The 24943-nt window shown below is 46.7% G+C and overlaps 1 protein-coding gene across 2 annotated transcripts in view; it reads left to right on the forward strand.

The window, feature by feature from the left end:
* Nucleotides 1-24943, forward strand: part of Nos (Nitric oxide synthase) — a 421671-nt gene that overhangs the window by 315890 nt on the left and 80838 nt on the right. For both annotated transcript variants that reach the window (XM_075889681.1, XM_075889682.1), the window contains exons 2-6: nt 2094-2187; nt 9148-9290; nt 16689-16851; nt 17581-17672; nt 20285-20426. In XM_075889681.1, coding sequence (XP_075745796.1) covers nt 2094-2187; nt 9148-9290; nt 16689-16851; nt 17581-17672; nt 20285-20426 — 634 coding nt within the window. The remainder of the gene's footprint in view (nt 1-2093; nt 2188-9147; nt 9291-16688; nt 16852-17580; nt 17673-20284; nt 20427-24943) is intronic.

Consider the following 24943-nt stretch of genomic DNA (forward strand, 5'->3'; position numbering starts at 1 on the left):
ACGAAAGCTTCGTTCAGAAATAGCTGCGGGGATTTCAGCCCGAGACCAGATTGGTGTAACTGCGACACCTCCGCATGAATAAGAGATCCAAGAGCTCGTTCCACCATTCTTCATATTTATAACTTCATAAGACGATCTTTAGAAACTTCGGATGAGACTATGAAATATGTTAAGTGATGTCTTGAGTTCTTTCTTTCTTCAACTTCATACAAGTTTAAAGAAAAGTAAACCGCAAGTACACATAGACATCCCGGCTTTTATATGCCGTAAATAAAATGATGTAACTTAGCTACAAAGCACCCACTAAGCCCATTCTCGTAGTTTTGAGAGTATTTCATGTTTCATTTATATCCATGAAAAAGAAAGAGGAAGGTATCGTGTCAGATTCACTTTACTATCAAGGAAAAACTGTATTGCGCTCTTATATACAGTTTTGCCATCTACATGTACAGGTCCGAAGGAAACTTTTCTCGGACGGAGCGAAACGAAAAAACAAAAAACAGAACCACGTTATCAGCGTTGTCTACAAATGTCATCGTCACAAAGCACGGATGGTCTTATATAATATTGCGTCATGTCTTGTTTTTATTATGCGTATGCTCCACCCTTATCTTCTATTTTTGTTACGCAAACCCCCACCCCTACTTTCCTCTATTGTTTTTCGGTCACTCTTTCAGAAGCGCGCTCTTCGAATAACGCCGTGCAGTGTCTCGTTTCGAGGCCGATGTTATCGCGAGTGATTCTGCCCGTATTTAGTATACAGTCCCATAACGGGACATGATATACGACCGACGCTTCCGGACTGTCCGACGTTAGCAACGCCAGCTCGATATATATGCCGTAAAGACGCGAACGAAAATGTTCTCTTTTTTTTTCCTATCTCGAATGGCTCGCATCGTTGTCGCGCATATAGGTTTAGTGCAAACGTGAAACTTAGAAGCGGCGAAGACAATCTCCGTTGTTTCTTCTCCCGCGCGCCTTCCGGTCTGATGGTTGTAGGCCACCTTGTATAGAGATGGATGCATCTGGAGCACTGAGGCCTACGTACGCGAGTCACAGGGACTCACAAAGAAAAAGTATATTTTTGTTTCATTGCTTTCATACTGGCTACCAGCCTCTCTTTTCATTTTTAATTTAAACAATGTATTACCACTATAATATATATATATATATGATAGTGACATAGTCACTCCGCACGAACCGAGTGGCATGTGGGACACCATAAATTGATTTATACGCGCAAAACATTTAAGTCAAAAATGTTACGGGGTGCTTTAGAGAGAGAGAGAGAGAGAGATAGAGAGAGAGAGAGATAGTGTGTGCGTGCGTGTGTGTGTGTGTGTGTGTGTGTGTGTGTGTGTGTGTGTGTGTGTGTGTGTGTGTGTGTGTGTGTGTGTGTGTGTGTGTGTGTGTGTGTGTGTGTGTGTGTGTGTGTGTGTGTGTGTGTGTGCAGCACAGACGAAGAGACAGCGTCTATAAACGATTCCGTGCATTATATACTGCATTCACAATTTTTTTCGACAGTATACGTTGTTGTGTAGTGCCTGTACTGCTGCCTTTCGCCTCACGTGGCCACATGAATTCGTTAGCAAACTAATGAAATAACAAAGCAACGATATTTTGAACTATTTTTGTTGTTTTGGGGACGAGAAAGAGATAAACACCGAAACACATCGCGCATATCGGCAATCTTATTGCGAGCCTGTCTGTGAGTCAGCTCGGCGTTCTCATTAAAGTATACCGCGCGTTGTTATTACTTTGTGTGCATCCTTAATGCATTTGTGTACGCTAAAATTAAACGAGTTTCTACATTGCCCGTGACGTTGCATCAGAACTGTGGTGAATACGACGTTTCTGCTTTTTGGTAATTTGCCATTGACAATCTCGTGTTCAGTATTCAACTGTTTTACAGTTCCAACGTCTCGCTCCGCTATGATAATCAAAGCTTATTATTCTACGTACTTATAGCTCAGAAACTTTACAGTTCTGTAACCGGGGCAAGATATGACCCTCATCAATTAGTCTATCAATCAGTGTGCCTGCGGTTCACTCATTCTATCTCTATCTTTTTCTCTGCATGTTCGGCGCTGCAGCGATGGGGACAACTCCGCAAAGAGGCCGCTCATCGTTCGCAACGTCGAGACGGGAAAGATGCTCGTAGACTCTCTGCACAAAATAGCGAGGAACGTGAGTATCCCATCCCGACTTCACTCCTTCCTTCTTCTTCTTCATTATCAGCCCTAACAGTACTACGATAAAAAAAAACGAGGAAAGGACAAAACAGGATGTACCGTAACCAGCAATCGGGCCATGAAGCGGCGTCTTCGTGCTAGATGCTTTAAAGTTCACTTCTCTTATCATACTCAGACTTCAGAGCCGATGCCCGATAAGAAAAAGTTTGCTGCGATAACTCTTGCTATATGTTGGCAAGAGGATTACAAGATCCAGCCACAAGCTCGAGTTTAGTTTCACAGACTCTCTGAATATTTGGACTTGGTTTTGTAACCACGCGACGGCTCGACTAGACCAAAACGTTGGCGACTGGCCGTGTTCCTGAGACATCGTAATTACAGAGCTGAAGCAGGCGTGATGCATTCACGGTGCCTAATAATCCCTTTATCCATGTACCCTATCGGAAACCTATACCTGACTATATTGAACACGTGTCGACGCTACGCCACAGTTACACCACAGGTATACTTCGTGTGACACGCGTTGCCTGAGACGCACGCTTTATTTACACCATGACCCAAACACAGAAGTGGTGAAGCAAGAGCCACGAAGGTCATTCACATAGGCTATGTAATTGCAAGCGTATAGCCCTTGGGAAAAAAAAAGGCTTAGGTATTTCTTTGTCTGTTGCTTTTTTTTCATGCCTCGTGGGTCTTTATATATTTGTATTTGTATTTTTTGTAGCTTGTTTTTGTATTTTTTGTGTAAATCCAAGCGTTAAAGTATAATGATCACAATGTAATGAAAGGTTCGCATTTTCTTATTTATCTCAAAAATATCTCACGGTGATTAATTCATCTCCTCCGCCAAATAGGATCTCCATTCCCCGAAAGAATATCCAAGTTCCCACTATAAAGTTATTTTCTGTTCTCGTATTATTTATTATATTATTTTTAATACTCGCCCGGTCCTTTCCGTGCCGGCTGCATCGAGAGCGGTGCCCATTTCGATCTGTTAAATCCACGTGTTGTGGTCACCGAGCGTGCACCGCATTTATAATACGCCCCCCGCCCCCCTCCCCCTCCCGATCTATTCAACGACTCTCTTCGAAAACCATGAGCGCCTTTGACCCCCTCCCTTTTCTTTGCACACGCACGTGCGGGAGTGGTTCGGCTAATGCCGCAGTCTTGTTCTCCAACACGCCGCGAAAGCACAAATGATGCAAAGTACGAGCCAGTGTGTAACGCCTCGAGAAACGTTGGTTCGCTTGTGTGCGGCCCGGTGCGGCGGAACGGCAGGGACCGCCGAACCAAAGAAGAGGTGCTGCAGCACGCCAGGGAGTTCCTGGACCAGTTCTACACAAGCATCAACATACATACATACACACACATACATACATACATACATACATACATACATACATACATACATACATACATACATACATACATACATACATACATACATACATACATACATACATACATACATACATACATACATACATACATACATACATACATACATACATACATACATACATACATACATACATAACTGAGCACGTGTACATATTCAATATACGCAAACGGTTATCACGTAAGTGCACAGGGATTGCCAGAAAGTCACCGTGTGTTCCTTTGATAGCCTCGCCAGCTACACGTATCCCCTCACATGCCACAATCATTAGCTTTTACACAAGTTATTAATATATTATTTTAACAAATCGGCTTCTTTTTCAAAAATAATTTTGGGACATTCCTCCTCTTAATTTATGTTAAAGATTGGTTTAAGCCAGTTGTACCTTCCGGTGGTGTGAGCACCCCCCCCCCCTTTTTCTTGTAGTTTTTTTTCCTATATACGGGTCCAGAAAAAAACACACACACGCACGCGTGCTCGCGCGCGCACGCGCAGAAATTAAACTACCATGTACTCGTACAGGCACGCACATTAGCCAAAAAATAAAGAACGCGCCTTTATGAAAAGAGAGAGAGATGCTTGCAGACGGAGTTTTAGCAAAAGAGTAAATTGCCGTTGCTGTCCCGCAGAATGTCATGTCTCATTACGGGCTGCCGTTGCCTTTTCTGGTTCACTCAGAACTAAAGTGGGCGTTGTGTGTGCAGCACTGTACTCCACTTTCCTGTTGTAATATGCGCTGTTGAAAGCGCTCTGTCTTGAGTGTGTTCCGCGACCAGTAAAGGCGAGAAGTTGCAGTACTCGGAGCAAAAGTTCAGAAGTGGATCTTATTGTACAGTGCCCCCTTTTCTCGAGATTTTTGTGGGCTGGCTCACGAATCTACAAGACTATTGCGAATGAAAGAGACTGTATTGGGTGTCTTTTTTCTTCTGAAATTTTCACTGTTTTTCTCGATTGAATGTACGGCCTGGGCACTGTGGGATTTCGGCTTCCCACTGGGGGATTCCTCGAGAGTCCATTAGAAACTGTGATTCGCAAAAATGAGGATCAGGGCTATAGAGCATGGGTAAAAAATTCTTGAAGTGGTAAGCGACAAATAAAATGGAAGTAATTGAAAGTTTCCATTCGAATGGCGCACCGCCACCGCCACCCGTTCTTGCTCCCGCTGTTCGCGCCCCTGCCGAAGTTCCGAGAAAGACAAGCCGCCGCAGCCGCGCAATAATTGCAGCGCGCCGCAACCAACGTTGGCCGCGACCGGACGGGGAATCTGGGCATAAAATACATCACTTCGTCTTAATTTCTGCAGCTTTAAGATTTATTAAAGTGACGTTTGCGGTGTCTCGACTGCTGTTTTGTGTTCGTGTTTGCAGCTTCTGACGACACACAATCGAGCGTGTTACTTTCTCGTAGCATTTTTCGTTCTTTTGGCGCTCTTCCTCACCCCAAAACGGTGATTCATGTGACATGTGTAGGGCGTATACTCTCAAATGGTCCATATACGAGATATACCAGTTATACATTGCTTTCTACTTTGCTTTACCATGCATATGCTCCCTCCTCCCCCTTCACGAGCGATGAATTACGGGCGATGAGCTTGTGGTTTCACTGTATCTTTTTAGCTCCCGATTGCGCAAGTGGAAATAACGCAGTTTAGCCCACAAGCTGGGAATCCTTATAGGTTCTAGGCTTAGCATTCACATCGCGCACATGCTTTATGAGGACGTAAATGTCGAAGAAATATAGCGTGTAAGAATTGTAGTGAAGGGAGTGTAGTAGAGCGTGATGGAGGACAAAATCAAACGAAGAGGCTCCGGATTATTTCATTCTCCCAACAGATACAATATTTACAGCGAGGACGACGCATCTCTCAATATAAAAGAAGCCTAGTCAGCGGTTTCAGTATATATTTTTTTTGCGAGAAGAATTATACGAACACTTTCTACAGGCTTGCCCCACCATGGTGGTCTAGTGGCTAAGGTACTCGGGTGCTGAACTACGGGTCGCGGAATCGAATCCCGCTGTGGTGGCTGCATTTTCGATGGAGGTGAAAATGCTCCAAGATTATGTGCTCAGATTTGAGTGCACGTTAAAAACTCCAGGTGGTCGATATTTCTGGAGCCCTTCACTACGGCGTCTCTCATAATCATATGCTGGTTTTGAGCTGTTAGACCCCACATATCAATCAACTCTATGCAGGCTTTCATCGTCGCTGTCATTTTCCGTATAAAGTCCAAATCAATAACTTTTATACGCATACCGTATGCTTATCTTGTCCAATGGTTGCAGCTAAATTTAAACGTACGCACGAAGGAAACAAACACTAATGCTGACACTAACAACTGGAGTTTATTGAAACCCTTCACTGATATAGGGGCGGGAATGTACGGATTAAAACATGAGGGAAAAGATTACATTGAGTAAACGAGATTAAAAAGGTCAAGAAGAGTTGGGCGCTTATAATGAAGGTGGTCAGTTTTCTGTAATTAACGACTCTGCAACCTTCTGGTCCGCAGTCAGTCCCCTTAACCACTATACCATGGACTGCGGTGGGTAGCAATAGAACAGAAGCCACTGCGAAAGAAAGCGTCGTAAAAACACCAACGACGATGATGACGCCCAGGATGCAAATGTGTGTTTTGAAAGTGCAAAAGCTTCGAGAACAAGAATTACACGCAGATCGTAAAAAGGACGATCCATTATTGTTCTCTATTTCTTGATATTTCTCTTTCTTTTCACATTTTGACCTCTTCATAACCGTTCTCACATTTCCACCGTGCGTTCGCCAACAGAATGACGCCTTCAGTAAAAAAAAATTACAAAAATAAACTGCCCGCTATCGCGTTACACGGCAATCTGTTCGGGGACGCATTTCTTTTTATTCTAAACGAGGGCATCGTCGTGAATATTTTAGGTCTTGAAAGCGGATCACGGTTAGCGGAGTGTATACCGGAGCTTGGTTTCTCGGCTAAAAAGCGACGGAACGAGCTTTTGCACCTTCTAATGAAACTTCGGCGTACGTCAATCTCGATGCCTTTGCTAACTTCTCAACCTGTAACTAGAGAACAATAACCGTCTTAGGTTTTTTTTTAATGACTACAATATGTCTCAATGCCTCGTTGTTCTTCTTTTCTATCTTCAAGCAGCCATTTCCCGCTCTGCACGGATTCTCCTATGTGAGCTTGTGTGTCGTTGTCGTAGATTGATCGGTGCGATTCATGGTTATTTTTATTTCTTTTGCGCCACTATAAGTATGGATCGTGTAACCCGCGAGTACGTCTCAATAATGCCTGTCCACTGCGTGGGATCACGTTTTAGGCAGGCTTTACGCTTACCGTGCTCAAGTTTGCATGAACCTTTCCTGTGGCTACTAGCCACCGCAAGATGGTCTGCCCTTTTCTCTTTTCCTTTTGCTTTTTTTTCTCTCGCATTTCTCTTTCCATTCAAGTACGCTGCGCAGTGCTCCCTTATGGCTTACAGAAGCGAGCGTCTTTTCTGACCGCCTCAAGCCACTGTTATCACGATGTTGAAAGTAGATGAAGAGATTATACTACAGTAAGCGCTCGCGGTGGCATGGGTGATTGTGCAGCTATAGTGTGCCCGTCACTTGATTCTGTGAACGGAAATGACGCCTGCCTATACACCTGTTACGAAACCTTGTTTTATTGTCCTGTGTTGGCTGTTTTACGAACGCGGTCAGTAATATCCTTCACCTTTGGCTGATAAAAGTATTTCTGTATCTAAACGAACATAACAAAATGCCATACGCATGAAAACGGCTGGACCAGTTCATTCAACTTTTTTGTGTCCTTATTCGTGTCACGTTATGACATGGATACCAGAGAAAACATTCGGTTATTGATTCAAAAGTTTGACACCCCTAAATCTAAAATAAAATTGTGTATACCTCCAAGTAGGGCGTCCTTCCGAAGTACCACTATTGCTTAAGATGTTGCTGATATTCAAGATGATTCACCAACAAGTCCACATTGCAACCCGACACTTGAGGTTTACTTGAAATAGACTGTACTACCACATACCGCCCACCCCCCTCTGTCTCTTTCTTGAAAGACAGACCAATATATCTTTGGGAATAAAAAAAGTTTTTATGTCTAGACCTTCTAATCGTATTCATTTATTTCTTCTTTGAATTTGCAATGTCAGCTTCATTTAGTCAAACTTCAGCGCAGTTGCGAGATTGTGTCAGACTCTATTCAGGCATGAGTTGATCCAAGTGCGCTATCGGCCACTTCCACAAAGTGCCTTTGCTAGTCAATCAAACGGCCCCGCCTCCTTCCTAAGTATCGGGGCAATGCATTCAAATTGGGGACTCGTGATAGAAAAGGAGCTTATTGAATTTACTGGTCCAGATACGCTGTTGCTACCATAGACTTCCGTCGGGACACCCATTATCTCATAGCCGTAAAAACATTTTAGCACAGATTGAACGAAGACAAAGAGCACACAAAATAACGGGATCTTCTTTCTCCTTGTTCAAATGCCACCGAAAATTATCTTCAGTTATGAACGAATACCAGCCAACTCAAACCAAGATTCTTCCGGCTCACTGTCTCCTTTCACCAGTGGCAGAGCTCGGAGAAGCATCTGCATGAATTCGCTATCGCTGTTTCCTTGACTATCACCTATCTTATCTCTCTACCTTCGTTTGCGACAATATCGAACAGCTCGTCGACGAATAGGCCGCAAGGAACGCTTCCGAGGCTTCCTTCCCCCTGGAACTTGCGGCTGTCCACTTTAACTGATGGCTAGTCGCAACCCCATTTGTCCACCTCCAGGAGCCCCGTTACCGGGTCCTAAACGGGCTCGCACGTCCCTATACTCCGCACAACATGACACGGACCATTTAACATTCCCTATATACACGTATACAAGCCCAACCCGCCCATCTCTCTCTTCTTGCTATATGAGAACACATAACTACCGAAAGAAACACGCGTGCACAACCTATAGAGTAAGAGGAACGAGGGTGGAAAAAAGAACTACCACCGTGAGCGCACCGTGATGCCTCGGAGCAGGCCGCAGCTCGTCCCCCGATCCCTAGTCCGCGCGCCATTTATCAAAAGCCGGCAGACGATGCTCGCCCCGCTGAGGGTGGACCGACCATGCCTCCCCATTTAGTCCCGCGACGCTGACCAATGTGCTCTGTCATAGTCCACGTCGCATGCGTGACGCGTGTCAGCTTGAACCGTTCGCTGCTGCGTATGGTGAGGTAAAGAACGAAAACGGGGATGTGGGTTGAAAACGGGAGGAAAGGAAAAGACAAATAACGAGAGCAGAGAAGAAAACTTCCCGCTACCCACAATTCCGGTCATAGGATGTCGCCGGCAACTGAGAGCAAACGCTGGGAAAAACCGGACATTATTTTTCGTTGCTTGTTTTTGCGGTAGTCTTCTTCGTTTCGAAGTGACGCGGGCTGAAAGATGGACAGCGACCAGGAAGCGGCGTGAGCGAGGACAGTCGTCGTGTGCCGTACTCGAAAAAGAGTGCAATTGTTTTGCTGTTCTCACACGCGTTTTTTTTTATTCTTTCTCGTTCTCACAGCCCCTTCCGTGTACGAGCACCATCTGCCAGGGTTCGCTGATGTGCGGCCCGGTGCGGCGGAACGGCAGGGAACCCCGACCCAAAGAAGAGGTGCTGCAGCACGCCAGGGAGTTCCTGGACCAGTTCTACACGAGCATCAAGAGGTATACATGTATACACTATATGCCCACTGCATTAACCGGTGGGTTATAACACGGAATGACACCTGTGCGTTATAAGTTATAAAGCAGAAGGGCGGGTAATGGACTGGATGGAGAAGCTGGTTAATGCAGTGATGGTATCAAGGCTGGATATCGCTTGCACTTACCCAGTGGTATATCTAGTTATTCCCACCAATGTCGCGACTGCTTCCGCTAGTGTTGTTTAGATTAGGCGGTACTTTGTCAGCGTTTAGTGAATATGCCACACCTGACTCACTCTGGCGTTTTGTATGTCATTAAGGTGTATAAGTATGTGCACTGTGTCAAGTCACACTGACTACGTTCTTGTATCCAAGAGCGAATTTATTGTATTGAACAGCGCAAGAAGGGAAATCGGCTGGAGTCCCTCAATTGACTCCATCATGTGTAATTGTAGTTGATGTTATTGATTAGATGAAATGTTGTTAAGTCGCTTGTTTTCTTGGTTTGTGCCGTGGCTCTATGTTATTTCCGGGAAGTGTACCGTAAATGAGTTCTACTAAAGGGTCATCGTTGGCCGCAAAGAATTGACAATTCTTGGATTGTAACATTTACCTTCGTATATCATGACCGCCAAGCTTCATAGCGTTACAAGGAACGACGTCGGAGGGCACCTGTAACTTTCATTTTGATGTTTTGTGCAAGGTGGCCAGCAAGGCTTATCTTAGCTTCGCATTCGCGAAGCACGGAAACTGCTATCGCTTCAGCTTAGGGGGTTTTTAATTATTTGTTTGTTTACTGCCGTGAAGCAAAACCATTATTTTTTTCTACTTTTTCAGCTGTACGGCTATTCATTATAACAAAAGCTGCTGCGAAGACACTATGTGCGCTACAATGCCAACCAAACAAGGTTACATAAACGATGCTCAGTAACTACGGCGAAAAATACATAGCGAAGTCGTTATTAGTCTCCTTAGCACTGTTATATGTAAGCACAATCAAGCTGAAGTTGAAGTAAATGTGTCGTTAGGTTAGGTTATTAGCTACGACTGCATCTAGCTCAACAAATGCAGCAACTGACTATGAAAGTTTTCTCCTGTTCAGTGCTCGAATCCACGCTCTTTTTATTGCTTCTGCTGCAAAGCTTTTATTTATTTTAGTTTGTGCTTAAATATATATATATATATATATATATATATATATATATATATATATATATATATATATATATATATATATATTGTGATGTAACAGTAAAGGCAACCTTTATTAGGCCCGGAAGACACGATGAAGCGACCACGCCCAAGGCACAGAACTCAGACAAGCCAAGTCCCCACAGCAGAAGAAGATGACGACCACTCATGATGATGAATATGTGTAAAGATAGATGATGTGCTTAATGAATGCCTACACTAACTTCCCCCCCCCCCCCACGTGAAAGCGGTCATCCTGACCGCAGTTTTTGGCCTCATTTTAAAGCGAAGATGAACGCCGTATGAAAGGCTTCATGCGGGATACGTGGACTATTTCTGCTGCCCTGTAGCGGCGGTCCGTCGGAAGAAGAACGGGTGCCACGCGATAATTCACAGGAGACGTTTGCTCCAAGACAGTGTAGGGGCCAATAAAACGTAATTGAAACTTCTCGCACAGTCCGGGAGTGCGAATGGGTGTAAGAAGGAGGACTTCGTCGCCAGGGCTGAAAAACACGGCACGATGGGAGGCATCATATTCAAGCTTGCGATCCTGTTGCTTGGCTTCAGTGTTGACGCGAACCAGCTGGCGGCAATGAAGTAGACGAGACACGTATTCTTCACTTGAAGATGAACATGGTTTGACAGGCGCAGAGAAGAACGAAACATCGAGGAAAGAAGAGGGGAAGCGACCGTGGACGAGGTAGAACGGCGAGTAACCGGTTGTGCGCTGTACAGAGGTATTATACGCAAAAGTGACAAATGGCAAAATGGTGTCCCAGTTTCTGTGGTCGGGTTCGATATACATCGCAATCATGTCTGACAGTGTACGATGGAAGCGCTCAGTCAGGCCGTTCGTCTGAGGATGGTAACTGGAGCTTGTTTTGTGTGTAGTGCCGGCTGCCTTGAGCACTTCTTCGACGAGTGCTGAAAGAAATACTCTTCCACGGTCGCTCAGGATTACACGAGGAGCTCCGTGTCGAAGAATTATTGCTCGAAGGATGAAGTCGGCCACTTCCGAAGCTGATGCAGAAGGCACGGGAACTGTTTCGGCGTAGCGGGTCAGGTGGTCGACAGCTGTAACTATCCAACGATTGCCCGTGACAGTCATAGGAAGCGGACCATACAGGTCAATGCCAACTACCTCGAATGGTTGCAGGGGACACGGGAGCGGTTGTAATTGTCCACTTCGAGTTGATGTAGGTAGCTTGCGACGTTGACAAAGGGCGCATGAGGCAACGTACTTCGCGACACAGGTGGACAAGCCCGGCCAGTAGTAGTGACATCTTATGCGGTCATACGTTTTCTGGAAGCCCATGTGTCCAGCAGACATGTCGTCGTGATATGTCTTGAGGACTTGAGCCCGAAGAGAGCGAGGTAGAACGGGCACCCAGCGTTGACCATCAGGGTGGTAGATATGACGGTACAGGACGTGGTTGTTGAGCTTGAATTGCGTCAGCTGTCGGCGAAGACGGGCGTTAGGGGGCCGGCAAGTCCCGTCAAGACGGTCCATGATGCGGCGACAGTAAGGGTCAGCACGTTGGTGAGATAAGAACAAACCACACTCGCTTGGAGAAGTTGGGTCCAAAGTAGTTAATGACGAAACATGTAGGGAAGAGACGGCCGAAAGCTTCTCGTGTGCAGCAGTGGCGGGTTTGTTAAGCGGCTCCGAAGAGAGCGGGCAACGCGAAAGGGCGTCGGCGTCTTGATGCTTGTTTCCCGACTTGTATGTGATAGTGAAGTCGTATTCTTGTAAGCGAAGAATCCAGCGACCAAGGCGGCCGGACAAGTTCTTGATTGTCGAGAGCCAGCACAAGGCGTGATGGTCCGTAACCACAGTAAAGTGGCGGCCGTGGAGATAAGGTCGAAACTTTTGTATCGACCATACGACCGCTAGGCACTCCTGTTCGGTGATGGTGTAATTCTTTTCAGCAGGGGTCAGTGCACGGCTCGCGTATGCGACGACTTTCTCACGTGAAGATTTGTCTCGCTGTAGAAGAATTCCACCAATGCCTCGACCACTAGCGTCTGTATGCAGGAGCGTAGGCGCGGTTTCGTCGAAATGGCAGAGGACTGGTTTGGATGTGAGTGCACACTTCAGTTGGGCAAACGCCGCTTCACATTCAGGAGACCACACAAAGGCGACGCCTGATCCGAGCAACTTGTGCAATGGTGAAGCTATTGAGGCGAAGTCTCGAATGAATCGGCGAAAATAAGAAGCGAGGCCGAGGAAACTGCGCAAATCTTTGGCTTTTTCAGGACGCGGGAAGTGTTGGACAGCAAAAATCTTGTCAGGATCGGGACGAATACCGTCCTTGCTTACGATGTGGCCTAACACTTTAATCGTCTTGCTCGCAAAACGGCACTTCTTGGTGTTCAGCTGAAGGCCTGCGTTTGCAAGGCACGTAAGAACTTCGTCCAGTCGTTGCAAGTGCTGAGGGAAGGTTGACGAGAAAATAACGATATCGTCTAAATAGCACAAGCAAGTCTTCCACTTCAAGCCTCGTAAAACTGTGTCGATCATCCGCTCGAATGTTGCTGGAGCATTGCAAAGGCCGAATGGCATGACGTTGAATTCATACAGCCCATCTGGTGTTGAAAACGCTGTCTTTTCTTTGTCATCCTCGTGCATGGGTATTTGCCAGTAACCTGAACGCAGGTCTAGGCTTGAAAAGTACTCAGCACCTTGCAGTGAATCCAAAGCATCGTCTATGCGCGGCATGGGGTAAACATCCTTGTGGGTAATCTTATTAAGTGCTCTGTAGTCCACGCAAAACCGCACGAAGCCATCTTTTTTTCTTACTAAAACAACAGGGGATGACCAAGGACTCGCGGAGGGACGTATAATGTTCCGTTGCAGCATATCGGCTACATTTTGTTCAATGATTTCACGCTCGGATGAAGAGACGCGATATGGTCGACGGCGTACGATGGAAGTGCCATCGGTCTGGATACGATGCCTAATAATGGACGTCTGTCCCAGAGATGAGGAATGGGCATCAAACAATCTCCTATGCTTTTGTAGCAAGGCAAGCAACTCATCTGTCTGTGAAGAGGTCAGTTCTGGACTAATAGTCGCAGCAAGAACAGTAACGCTTGATGAACGTCCAATAGAAGGAAGGTCAGAACACGCTGGCATAAGAGAGACAACAGAGACAGGTTGAGATTCAGAAACGCAAGCCATTGTGGTGCCTTTAGGAATGAGAATTTTCTCAGAAGTTTGGTTTGTAGCGTAGAGAAGTCCGGAGCCATTGTGGAATCGCGCTAGACCTGAAGCAAAGGCTATACCTCTTGCGAGACAGCGTGCAGATGGTTGGACAAACACGTCACCAGAGTCGATCACATTAGAAGTGATGGCAACTATCCGCTGATGACCAGGTGGTAGCTCGGTCTCTTCAGCAGCGAGCAAGCGAACGGGCTTGTCATCCGCATACAGGGCATAGTCAGTTTCCATCATATGAACAACATTTTCTTTACAGCAGATGGAAGCGTTCGCCGTAGACAGAAAATCCCAGCCTAATATAATCTGGTGGGCACACGAATTCAGCACAGCAAATTGTACAAAATGAAGAATACCAGCGATGAAAACACGAGCGGTGCACATAGCGGCAGGTCTAATGGCGTCCCCTTGAGCAGCGTGCAGTGTAGGTCCATCATAAGGGGTGGTGACTTTTCGTAGACGTGAGCACAAAGAACGATCAATCACAGACAAAGAGGCACCAGTGTCTATTAAAGCGTCCACGTACACACCTTCTATTAAAACAGCTATCGTATTATATGGACGCACTGGAGGAATTTCTGTCTTTTCGTTCGATGCAGCTTTTCCTCCAAAAGCTGCAGAGGTTAGTTTTCCGGGCGTTGGTTGGTGAATTGCGAGACAGGTCGCAATGGAGACGTGGAACGGCGGAGGGGTGAGGGTGAGCGGCGTCTAGTAGAGCGGTAGGAACTGGTTGGCTCAGATGTCGCAGTTGGAGACGGTGAGCGGCGTAGCGGCGGATCATAAGGACGACGTTGGAAAGCGTACCAGCTTGTCCCATCATCCCGTCCGTAGGTGTCGAGTCCACGACGCTCGTCCTGCTGACGCTTCCGACAGACGCGTGCAATGTGGCCCCGATAGCCGCAGTAATAACAGATCGGACGATGCGGCCGACACGGTGGGTGAAAGGGCTGGCTAGTCACACTCGGAGTTAACGATGCCAGCGGGACAGGCGTCGAGTGTGCGGGCATCGGTTGTACCACGGGTGGTGAGCCAGCGAGGACTTGTGCGTACGTCGGTTGGAGTCGAGGTACTGGAGTGTCTACAAACGCTGGCCTGGTCATGGACGCCAACTCCTCTTTGATAACATCCCGCAAAACATTGTTGGAGGGGGGAGGTGGACTCGGTGTCCTTGAGAGGCCGAAAGATTGTAGCTCTTCCCGTATAAGTGCCCGGATCATGGCACGCAATGAGGCATCAGTCGTGGTAGTTGTTTCAGAGCTGTCCGGCGGTAACCGTTGGGATTCAAGTTCTTCCAGGCGTTGGCACGTGGCAACAACGTCAGCGACCGTAGTCGGGTTCTGAATGACCAAGGCATTGAACGCGACCGTGCCTATCCCTTTTAGTAGATGACGAACTCTCTCTGATTCAGACATGGACGTGCTGAAACGGTGACAGAGAGCAAGCACATCCTCTATGTACGATGTGTAGGACTCACCGCATTGTTGCTTGCGAGAATCCAGTGTCTTCTTCGCGAGAGCTGAACGAACCGCCGGGGTGCCGAAAATTTGGCGAAGCTGTTGCTTGAAACGCGTCCAGTCCGTAATGTCCGTTTCATGATTGAAAAACCATGTTTTCGCTACGCCCGTGAGGTAGAAAGAAACACGGCAAAGCTTGGTAGGATCATCCCAGTTGTTAGTGGAACTCGCTCGATTGAAGTGGTCCAACCAATCTTCCACATCTTCACCTCGAAGTCCGGCGAACGTGGGCGGCTCACGCTGGTGCGTGGTGATAATCCACGATGGATAGGCCGTGGTAGCCGGGGCCGTGGAGGTAGACGCAGAAGCGCCGGTTGGCTCGTCCTGAGGCATGTTACCGGACACCTGGTACAAACGACGACCTGAGCGCAGCTCCAGGAGGCAGATCGGGCTGGGAGAGGACGGAAGATCGTAGAGCACACTCCACCACTTGTTATGTAACAGTAAAGGCAACCTTTATTAGGCCCGGAAGACACGATGAAGCGACCACGCCCAAGGCACAGAACTCAGACAAGCCAAGTCCCCACAGCAGAAGAAGATGACGACCACTCATGATGATGAATATGTGTAAAGATAGATGATGTGCTTAATGAATGCCTACAATATATATATATATATATATATATATATATATATATATATATATATATATATATATATATATATATATATATATATATATATATATATATATATATATATATATATATATATATATATATATATATTATTTTTGCCGTGAACTATTGTTGAATTCCAATGGCGGAGTCGGTGCAGCCGACCGACTTCGCGAGCGAGCACTCGACTCTGGCGTAGAGCAAATCCTCGAAATCCGCCATCGGAACACAACCGGCCCTGCTGGAGCAAGGCGGAAGCTGCCGCGTTACCCAGGATACCTTGCGCGGGGTCTTTTCCGCTGTCTGTTTCCCACATGGTTTACCAGCATCGCCGCATCGTTCGTTTGCTTGTTCAGTGCTATTCAACTGTGCGGAATGGATATCACGCCAAGCGTGCAACAGCTATTGTCCACGATGTCTGCTGTCACTATCGAGTAGCAGAAGCATTGCCGCACGCCGAGGTAGCCGAGCCGTCCATGCCGTCCACCATTATCAACACAACTCGCGCCTCCCTGCCTTTCCTTGCCTCCCTGCCTTTCCTTGCATCTTTATCTCTCTCTCTAACCCTCATTTTTTACCGCTATTGTAGGGTAGCAAACCGATCACTGGTCTGGTTCACAACCTTGCCTTGTACCTCCTCGCTTTCTCTTTTTCATTCTCTGCGAGTTCATCTGCCGTTTGTGACTGTGTTCGTCATGTCTATGAATATCTCCCTAAGCGCCTAAAATAGCGAGTAAGGCCGTCAGCTGAGAAAACATCTGCGGCTTTAAATTCGAACTCTGCATCCATCAATTGATTTGGCAAGCTCGTTTTCATCTCGCGTGTCTCTGTATAACCTCGTTTTTTCTAATATGAAGCGCTCTCGCATTGTCTGTCTGCAGGTTTCACTCCAAGGCGCACGAGAAGCGCTGGTCGGAAGTGGAGCGCCAGGTGCAGGCGCGTGGCACCTACGACCTCACCGAGACGGAGCTGGTGTTCGGAGCCAAGCTTGCCTGGAGGAATTCGGCGAGGTGCATCGGCAGGATACAGTGGTCGAAGCTGCAAGTACGAAATCGAAACTTTCACCTCAGTTGCATGCATTGCCTTAAAAGCAAACGTGTTACGAGTGATCTGGCAACTACTTTTTCTATGGTGAAAAATACCGTTGTAGGGCTTTCGCGAGGGCTAATGCTGAAATATCAAGCACACACGAAAAAAAAGTTAGCATGGCCACCACTTGCGTTGTAGTCCCAAATAATCGCTTTAAAGTGTGACTGATTGATTGATCGCTTTATTTACAGATTTATTTAACGCTTCATTATTATCGTGGCTCGATGGCTTGGTCATTTAAAGAAAAGGACAAGGTAAAAGAAGGAGATGGCAGGTTGTCTTCAGCATGAGGTGCTTTCGAGTTATAGCGAATCCCTTAAGCACACAATATTAAGAAAACGACTTCATAGTTGCAGGCTGACGCCGTGCTGGTGATTCATTGAATGACACTGGCGTTACAGGTGTAACATATTTATGCTAAGATATCCTTCTCGTGTTATAAAGTATTCTTTAAATATGTCACTTTCACAGTCGACTGCTAAGACAACACTGTCCTATAATATGACATCGATGGGCGGCCACTTATACCTGGCAGGTGTTATCGTGCCGCTTTAAAACGAGTGTACTCGCAAGAGCGACCAAAAGCGATTCTAAGAATAATTGAGGCTCACTGAGCATCTTTATACGCTGGGCTTTTGATATAATAACCTTGTTTATTTGCTTTTCTTTTTATCTCCCCTCCAGGTTTTTGACGCTCGGCACTGCTACACTGCAAGGGACATGTATGAAGCCATCTGTGCCCACCTCAAATACAGCACAAACAAAGGAAACATAAGGTGGATGCGCCTTCTTATTTCTCCACGAAAGTGTTTTATGGCTTTCCCAGGATTCGGGGACATCAGTACTCGCACCATCACTCGGCAGTATCAACGGCATCCTGCGCTAACTGAATGAGAAAGAAGAAAGAAATATCTTTTTAAATAAACTAGTCATCAACAAAGACTGCTTGTTTTATGTGGCAGAGACCCACTGGAGCAATCAGCCAAAGTTGAAGCATCACGCTAAAAAATGTGTGGTTTCCTACAACAATTAAACACCGCCCATCGGAAATACGTCGAATTCTATTGTTAGTTTTAAACGCTGTAGAAAGCCACGGCGTTTTCATTCTGACACTGTAATTTTATCAGAATTCTCCAGCGGGTCTCTGCTGCTTGCAGACAACTGGCAGTCATGTTCGTTAACTTGTTTTCATCGGATGTAATTTTTCGCCTATTTGCCGTTCAGTTACGGCAGGTCACTGCTGTCGACAACGAGAGATGGTGCTACCTGTCCGTGTACCGTTCCCGTTATAAAGGGAACGGCACCATGTCATCATCATCAACAACAGCCCAAATCTGGTTATTAATGTCTTTCACATCTACCACGCCACTTACTGACGCCATTTTTGTCACGAAAATGACGTCATTCAGAATAGGCAGAACAGGCAGGAGACACATCGCATCGTGGTCGATAGAGAATGTATAAAAGGCGGAAGGCGTGAAGACGCTAAGCACTATGGAGATTTCAAAAGGACATTTTGGATCAGTGTAAATATTGCACCACATCATCATCATCAACAACAACCCAAATACTGGTTATTAATGTCCATCACGTCTACCACGCCACTTACTGACGCCATTTTTGTCACGGATATGACGTCATTCATAATAGCCAGATGAGGCAGGAGACACATCGCATCGTGGTCGATAGAGCATGTATAAAAGACGGAAGGCGTGAAGGAGCTCTGCACTATGGAGATTAAAAAAAACATTTTGGTTCAGTGTAAATTTTGCGGCAGAATCTGCTCAAATTTCACCCGTCGCTCTGTTCTATTGGTTGTGGTTCTCCACTGCTGACCCGAAGGTCGTAAAATGAAATCTCGGCCACGGCGTTTGCAACTGTTTGGAGGTTGAATGCTGGAGGCCCAAGTCTACTACGAGTTAGATACACGTTAAAGAATACCAGGTGGTCGTAATTGCAGTATACCCTCCTCCTCGTCGTCGCTCATAATTATATCATGATTTAGGTACGTAGCACCCCAACGATTATTATTATTATTATATTATTATTATTATTATTATTATTATTATTATTATTATTATTATTATTATTATTATTATTATTTTTATTATTATTATTATTATTATTATTATTATTATTATTATTATTATTATTATTATTATTATTATTATTATTATTATTATTATTATTATTATTATTATTATTATTGATGAAATAGTACTAAAGAGTTCATTTTCGCACAAATTACGGTGTCTTTAGTTGTTAGCGAAAAATCAACGTTGCCCGTGAGCGACGAATCGAAATAGATCCAGATTAATAAAAAAAACGGCAGTGGCTTAGCTCAGCTATGCCACGATATACGTAGCGTTAGCAAAGGTTCAGTTGATTTTTCTTAGCTTTCCAGATATCATGCTTACAGCTGTTCCAATGACACACACACATGGTATACGTATTATGTGGCACATGTATATTTATTTTGCCGGGCAACTACTTCGGAATTCGATGAGTTAAGCTTCTCCACTCTACTGCACCGTTGAGCAGCATTTGCATTCTTCTTCTCCATGGCTATACCACAGTGACAAACACCAGTCAGAGGCGCTATCAAGCGGCTCCAGCGCAGTGTCAGGTGGCGACTGCACAGGGATGGCGCGCGCGTCGGCGTCCATATGTCTACCAAGGCTATGACGACACTCCTCTGGAAAGCGCACATCGGCGGCGGCGAGTCGCGCGCGGCCGCGGCCGTGTACGATGGAGGTGCCGGCTCTGGTGCGTGACACCACTGATCGTCTGCGCAGCGCATCGAATCGCGCGCACACCGGCGGCGGAATATCATTGCGCATGCGCAGACCAGTGCCACGCGAAATCGACTCAGCGAGGCCAGTGTAGCTAACGCTACAAAAATATATCTTCAGCTTCGGTGGGAATCAAACCCCGGCTTACATCGCGGCAAGGAGGTGTTCCACGACATAGCCACGCCCGTGCTGTAGCGTAGGATTTCACGATGTCTCAAAACATGAGTAGCGCGACGAGTGGTTAGCTTAAAGGCCTACTCATGACAAAGTACTTGGGTGTAATTTATCAGCAGCAACAGCATCAACAAAACTGGGCAGATATGGAGGTGCACGTGTTGCCTTGCAGACGTGTAGTGGGTGACGGGTGGTAGTATTAGTATTAGTATTAATAATAATAATAATAATAGTAATAATGATAATAATAATAATAATAATAATCTGAGCCATCTTATGGCCTGTTGTTTCTTAACGCTCACTAATACTGCGACTAACTAGCCCAAAGGAACGTTTATGAATGCTTCCCAAAGCATTGGCTCCGGAGTGAGCCCGCAAAATGCGTCCTTCACGTGTCCATCGGTGTTGCGTGCATTGCGCAGGTCGGCAATCACCATATTTCCGCCGCGCACGGACGGCCAGCACGACTACAAGGTGTGGAACTCGCAGCTCATCCAGTTTGCCGGACACAAGCAGCCCGACGGCAGCGTCATCGGTGATCCGGCCTCCGTAGAGCTCACAGAGGTCGGTATACGTGTACCTCTCGCATGGCAATTCAAATCGAAGGCATCTATGTTGGGCAGATCGTATCAATCACGCTGGGTCTCATCGCTGCACCGCGCTTTGTTGTTGTTGTTGTTGTTGTTGTTGTTGTTTTACACGATTTCTTCCATTCCCTATGTTGTTGTTGTTGTTGTTGTTGTTGTTGTTTTACACGATTTCTTCCATTCCCTATGTTGTTGTTGTTGTTGTTGTTGTTGTTGTTGTTGTTGTTGTTGTTGTTGTTGTTGTTGTTGTTGTTGTTGTTGTTGTTGTTGTTTTACACGATTTCTTCCATTCCCAAGACTTGCGGACATTGCGTTTGGCACCATCTCTCGGTGGCAGCAACGGCTTCTTCCTGCCATAACTTAACGGGAATAAGCTGAGAGGGAAAAAAAGATATCTGACTAAACAGAGCTAGTTATCAAGAACAACTCTTGGTTATATGCAGCAAATACCCACTGCAGCATTCTGGTAAAATTGCAGCACCACACTACAAAGCGTGTGACTTCCCAGTGCAGTGTTTTTTTATTATTATTAATATTCTGAGAGACTTGCCTTTAAGGCATAATATTTTTGCGTGCATGTGTATTAAATGTCTGCCGTTAGGCCAGTGTCGTGTAGGAAACGAAGTATAGTGTTTTGTAGAATGCATTGTCATGTATCCGGTGGTCGGAACTGGTTCTGCCGCTGTAGCGAAGGCCGGCTTGTAGAAGGTGACGGGAGCGTTCCGGCTGTAACTCTTGACAAGTTCATATAAGGTGGTATGCATCTGCTTGAATCACTGGAGTGGTACAATACGGACACGTATCCCCAACTGGTAAATGCGACCAGTTTCGTGATTATATAAAGGACGGTGTTAGGGCCACCTCTTGCCCGAAGCCTCCTAAGCACAACTTCTGCCCTATAGTAAGATGAGGGGGGGGGGAGAGAGAGAGAAAGTAGACACGCGGTGGAATAAGAGCGCGTGCATCCTGCCGGAAAACATTTTTACTGGTAGGAGGGTTGATAGGCGGGCTAGTTGCCCAAAATTTGAGCTCGTGATGTCAGGCACTGTCGTGGTTCAAGTGAGCGCGACTGTACAATATCGCATTCAACAGGCATGCAGGTGCAACAAAAAATATTTCCCTGCCTATTCAAAAACACGACGGACGGCTGTTTACATCTGATAAAACTGTCCGTGCAAGTTTATTTTGTTCGTGCAGTCCCACTTACAAATAAGCTGAGAAAGGTAAATCTATGCCGTTCCTAAGAATCGTCAACTGAACGACTTTATATTGATTAACGCTGAAAATTTTGCGCTACGAAACAGACGAATGCGTATACGCGAAATAACAACAGATTAATTGAGTGAATGTTTGTTTCAGAGAAAAACATGGCGTCTGCATCTTTCCACGGGGGGGAACTCGAGTAAATGCGTCGCAGCAAGGCGGGGGGGGGGGTGGCATCGCGTCAATGTTGCGTAATTAGGTATAGTTTGGGAATGCTTGTTATTTCGTCTTTATTCTTATTTATTAAATGAACGAGAAACGAAGGCAATTAATGTAAAGTTCAAGTGTGTCTTTATTGATTTGTGCCGTCGTTGTATTGGACGGAGAGGAAGACGCCCCGACTGCTCGAGGGAGACGAGACGAGGCGTGAGACGAGCCGAGCATTCGCAGTGGAGGTGTGGGTGACGCCGACGCCGAAGCACGACATCGTGCGACTAAGAAACGCTCCACATTTAAAACATGAGTGTACCGAAGAAATACTAGTAGGCTTATATATAGCATATTAACAAAAATAAAACAGCATGAATTATGTAGCACTAGAAACTTCAAAAGCGTCTGCTTTTAAGTGGTAGATCATAAAATTATGGACAAATGTACATGCGAGGGTCGTCAATCTTCAAAATCTCAGAACAGGGGCTGTTTCTCGTGAAGCACTACAGAGGGCCAGTGGACACCTCCTGCGTCAGTATTGTGTACACTCTTCGCATTTAGAAATACGATCCCGCCTCTTTCTTAAAGGAAAATAACTTCAACTTTTTATGATACACTCAATAAAATAATGTCCTTGTCGAGCATATCATGCTGTAAAAGAACATATTAAGACGATGACACAATGCGAGCGCCCTTATCACTTGAATTTTTTTTCGGGGGGGGGGGGAGAACTGACCGAAAAAATGGCAGAATATCCACGGAGTGAATGATGGAGCGTGGGGCGAAGCATCCGTCTGTCCATTCGTTCTTGCTTACGTCCGTCCATGCATCCGTCTGTGTGACCGTCCGTGCGTCTATCCGCCCGTCCGTGCGTGGGTCTGTTCGTGCGGCCGCACGTCCATGTGTGCGTCGGTCCCTGCGTTCGTCCATGCATCCGCCACTGCGTCCGTCCACGCGTCCATCCGTCGGTGCAGCCATCCGTGAGTCCGTCCATGCATCTGCTTGTGTGTCCGTTCGTCCATCTATTCAACACTACAAGTACCACCATCTCGCATCTTTTCATCATATTGTAAAGAAGAGGAAGTACTCCGGCACAGAGGCAGCAGCATCGAGCGTGCAGCAGCGGCTCGAGCTCGGAAATTGCGGCTGGTGCATCGCCTCCCAAGCCTTCCAAGCATCAACCTTTCTGCTCAATAAATCTCTTTTATAATTGGTGGAGGTGCTGGGTACCGTCCCTTACACCTTCCCGCTACCATTCTGGAACTCCGTTCTCGACTGCTACCTTCTGCTATGCCGGACGCCGCTCAGCAGACGCTTCCATCTCTTCCGGCCACCTTTCCAGGCAGTGTTCCTCAGCGGGAGCCTCCAATATTCAGTGGAACAGATGACAACGACGTTGAAGATTGGCTCTCGACTTTCGAACGGGTGAGCGCTTTAAACAGATGGACGGACGCGGACAAGTTGACACGCGTGTCGTTCTACCTCGCGGGTGTAGCCAGCCTTTGGCTTAGAAACCACGAGGCAGACGTCCGAACGTGGCCGCAATTTAAAACGTCAATTGTAGCAGTCTTCGATCGACCTGCCTGCCGTCCGAAAACTTCGTGCCGAGCAACGTTTACGCACACGCGCACAACAAACGGGTGAAACCTTCACAAGTTACATAGAAGACGTCGTCGATTTGTGCAGACGCGTGAACGCCGCAATGACGGAAGCTGAAAAATGTAAGCACATCCTCAAAGGGATTGACGACGACGCTTTTCAAATGCTCTTGGCGAAAAGCCCGACCACTGTTAACGACGTAATTCGCCTCTGCCAAAGCTACGATGAATTGCGGAAGCAGCGAGCTCTGACAAGACGTCCTCAAGCGCACGATTTGGCATCGCTGTCTAGTATGATCAGTGGTCATGACCAAGCGTCACTAATAGCCGAAATAAAAGCATTTGTCCGCGAAGAAGTTGCACGACAGCTTTCCTTGGTGCCTTTCACACCAGAACCTACCAACACTTTACCATCGTCTCTACGTGGCGTCATTCGAGCAGAGGTCGCCGAGGCCTTACCAGCTGCTCGCGAGCCTAATCTTGTGGCTGCTCCTCTCACCTACGCCGCGGCTGCAGCCATGCCAACTCGCAAGGCGCCTGCGCCTCCGTTCCAGCCTCGCGCGAGCTATCCCCCAGCTCCAGTTCACTGGACCAGCACTAACACCGCCAACCCGTGGCGCACCCTAGACAATCGCCCGATATGTTACGCTTGTCGATACCCCGAACACGTCGCAAGGTATTGCCGCCGCCGGACGCATGTCACCAATGAAAACCGCCGTGAGCCTTTCTTCCCGATTGACTCCAACGCGCGATACGGTTCCTCCACTCCAATGCCAGCCCGCTACCAGGACGACCACCGCCCTCGGTCGGGACGTCTTCGCTCGCCCTCTCCACGCCGCCGCTCGCTTTCTCCTGTGCGTCGACGGCCCGCGCCTAACGAGGAGGAAAACTAGACGACGCAGTTCCTGAGGCAAGAACTGCGCAAGTTTTGGTTTCCCCAAGTCCTCATTTGTCACCTACCAGTGTTATTGATGTGTTCGTCGAAAATGTCCCTACTGTCGCTCTTGTAGATACCGGTGCAGCTGTTTCTATTATAGATGCTGGATTTTGCCTCTCAATTCGTAAGGTTACGACGCCTTTCTCCGGATTATCGCTTCGCACAGCCAGTGCTCAAACATGTTCAACCGACCGCCGTTTGTACAGACCGCGTGACAACTGAGGACGTTCTGTATACGATAGAGTTCGTGGTTCTTTCATCGTGCTCCCATTTTATTTTCTTGGGATGGGACTTTTTGTCGCGTCATAACGCCATAATTGACTGTGCTAGGGCTGAGGTTGAATTTTGCTCACTGGATTACCAAGCGTCCGTCCACACCCAGTCTGCCGCTAAACTTGTCGTTAGCGATGACACCTACATCCCTCCATGCTCTTTTGCGTTCGTGCCAGTTTCATGCAGCGCCATATCCGACGGCACGGTCTTTTTCACACCATCTCCAATATACGTCGCCCGAAGAGCCCTCCCCTTGCCTTTTGCTGCTCTAGA

The sequence above is a fragment of the Rhipicephalus microplus genome, chromosome 3 (genome assembly GCF_043290135.1).
Source record: "Rhipicephalus microplus isolate Deutch F79 chromosome 3, USDA_Rmic, whole genome shotgun sequence".
Classification (NCBI taxonomy): domain Eukaryota; kingdom Metazoa; phylum Arthropoda; class Arachnida; order Ixodida; family Ixodidae; genus Rhipicephalus; species Rhipicephalus microplus.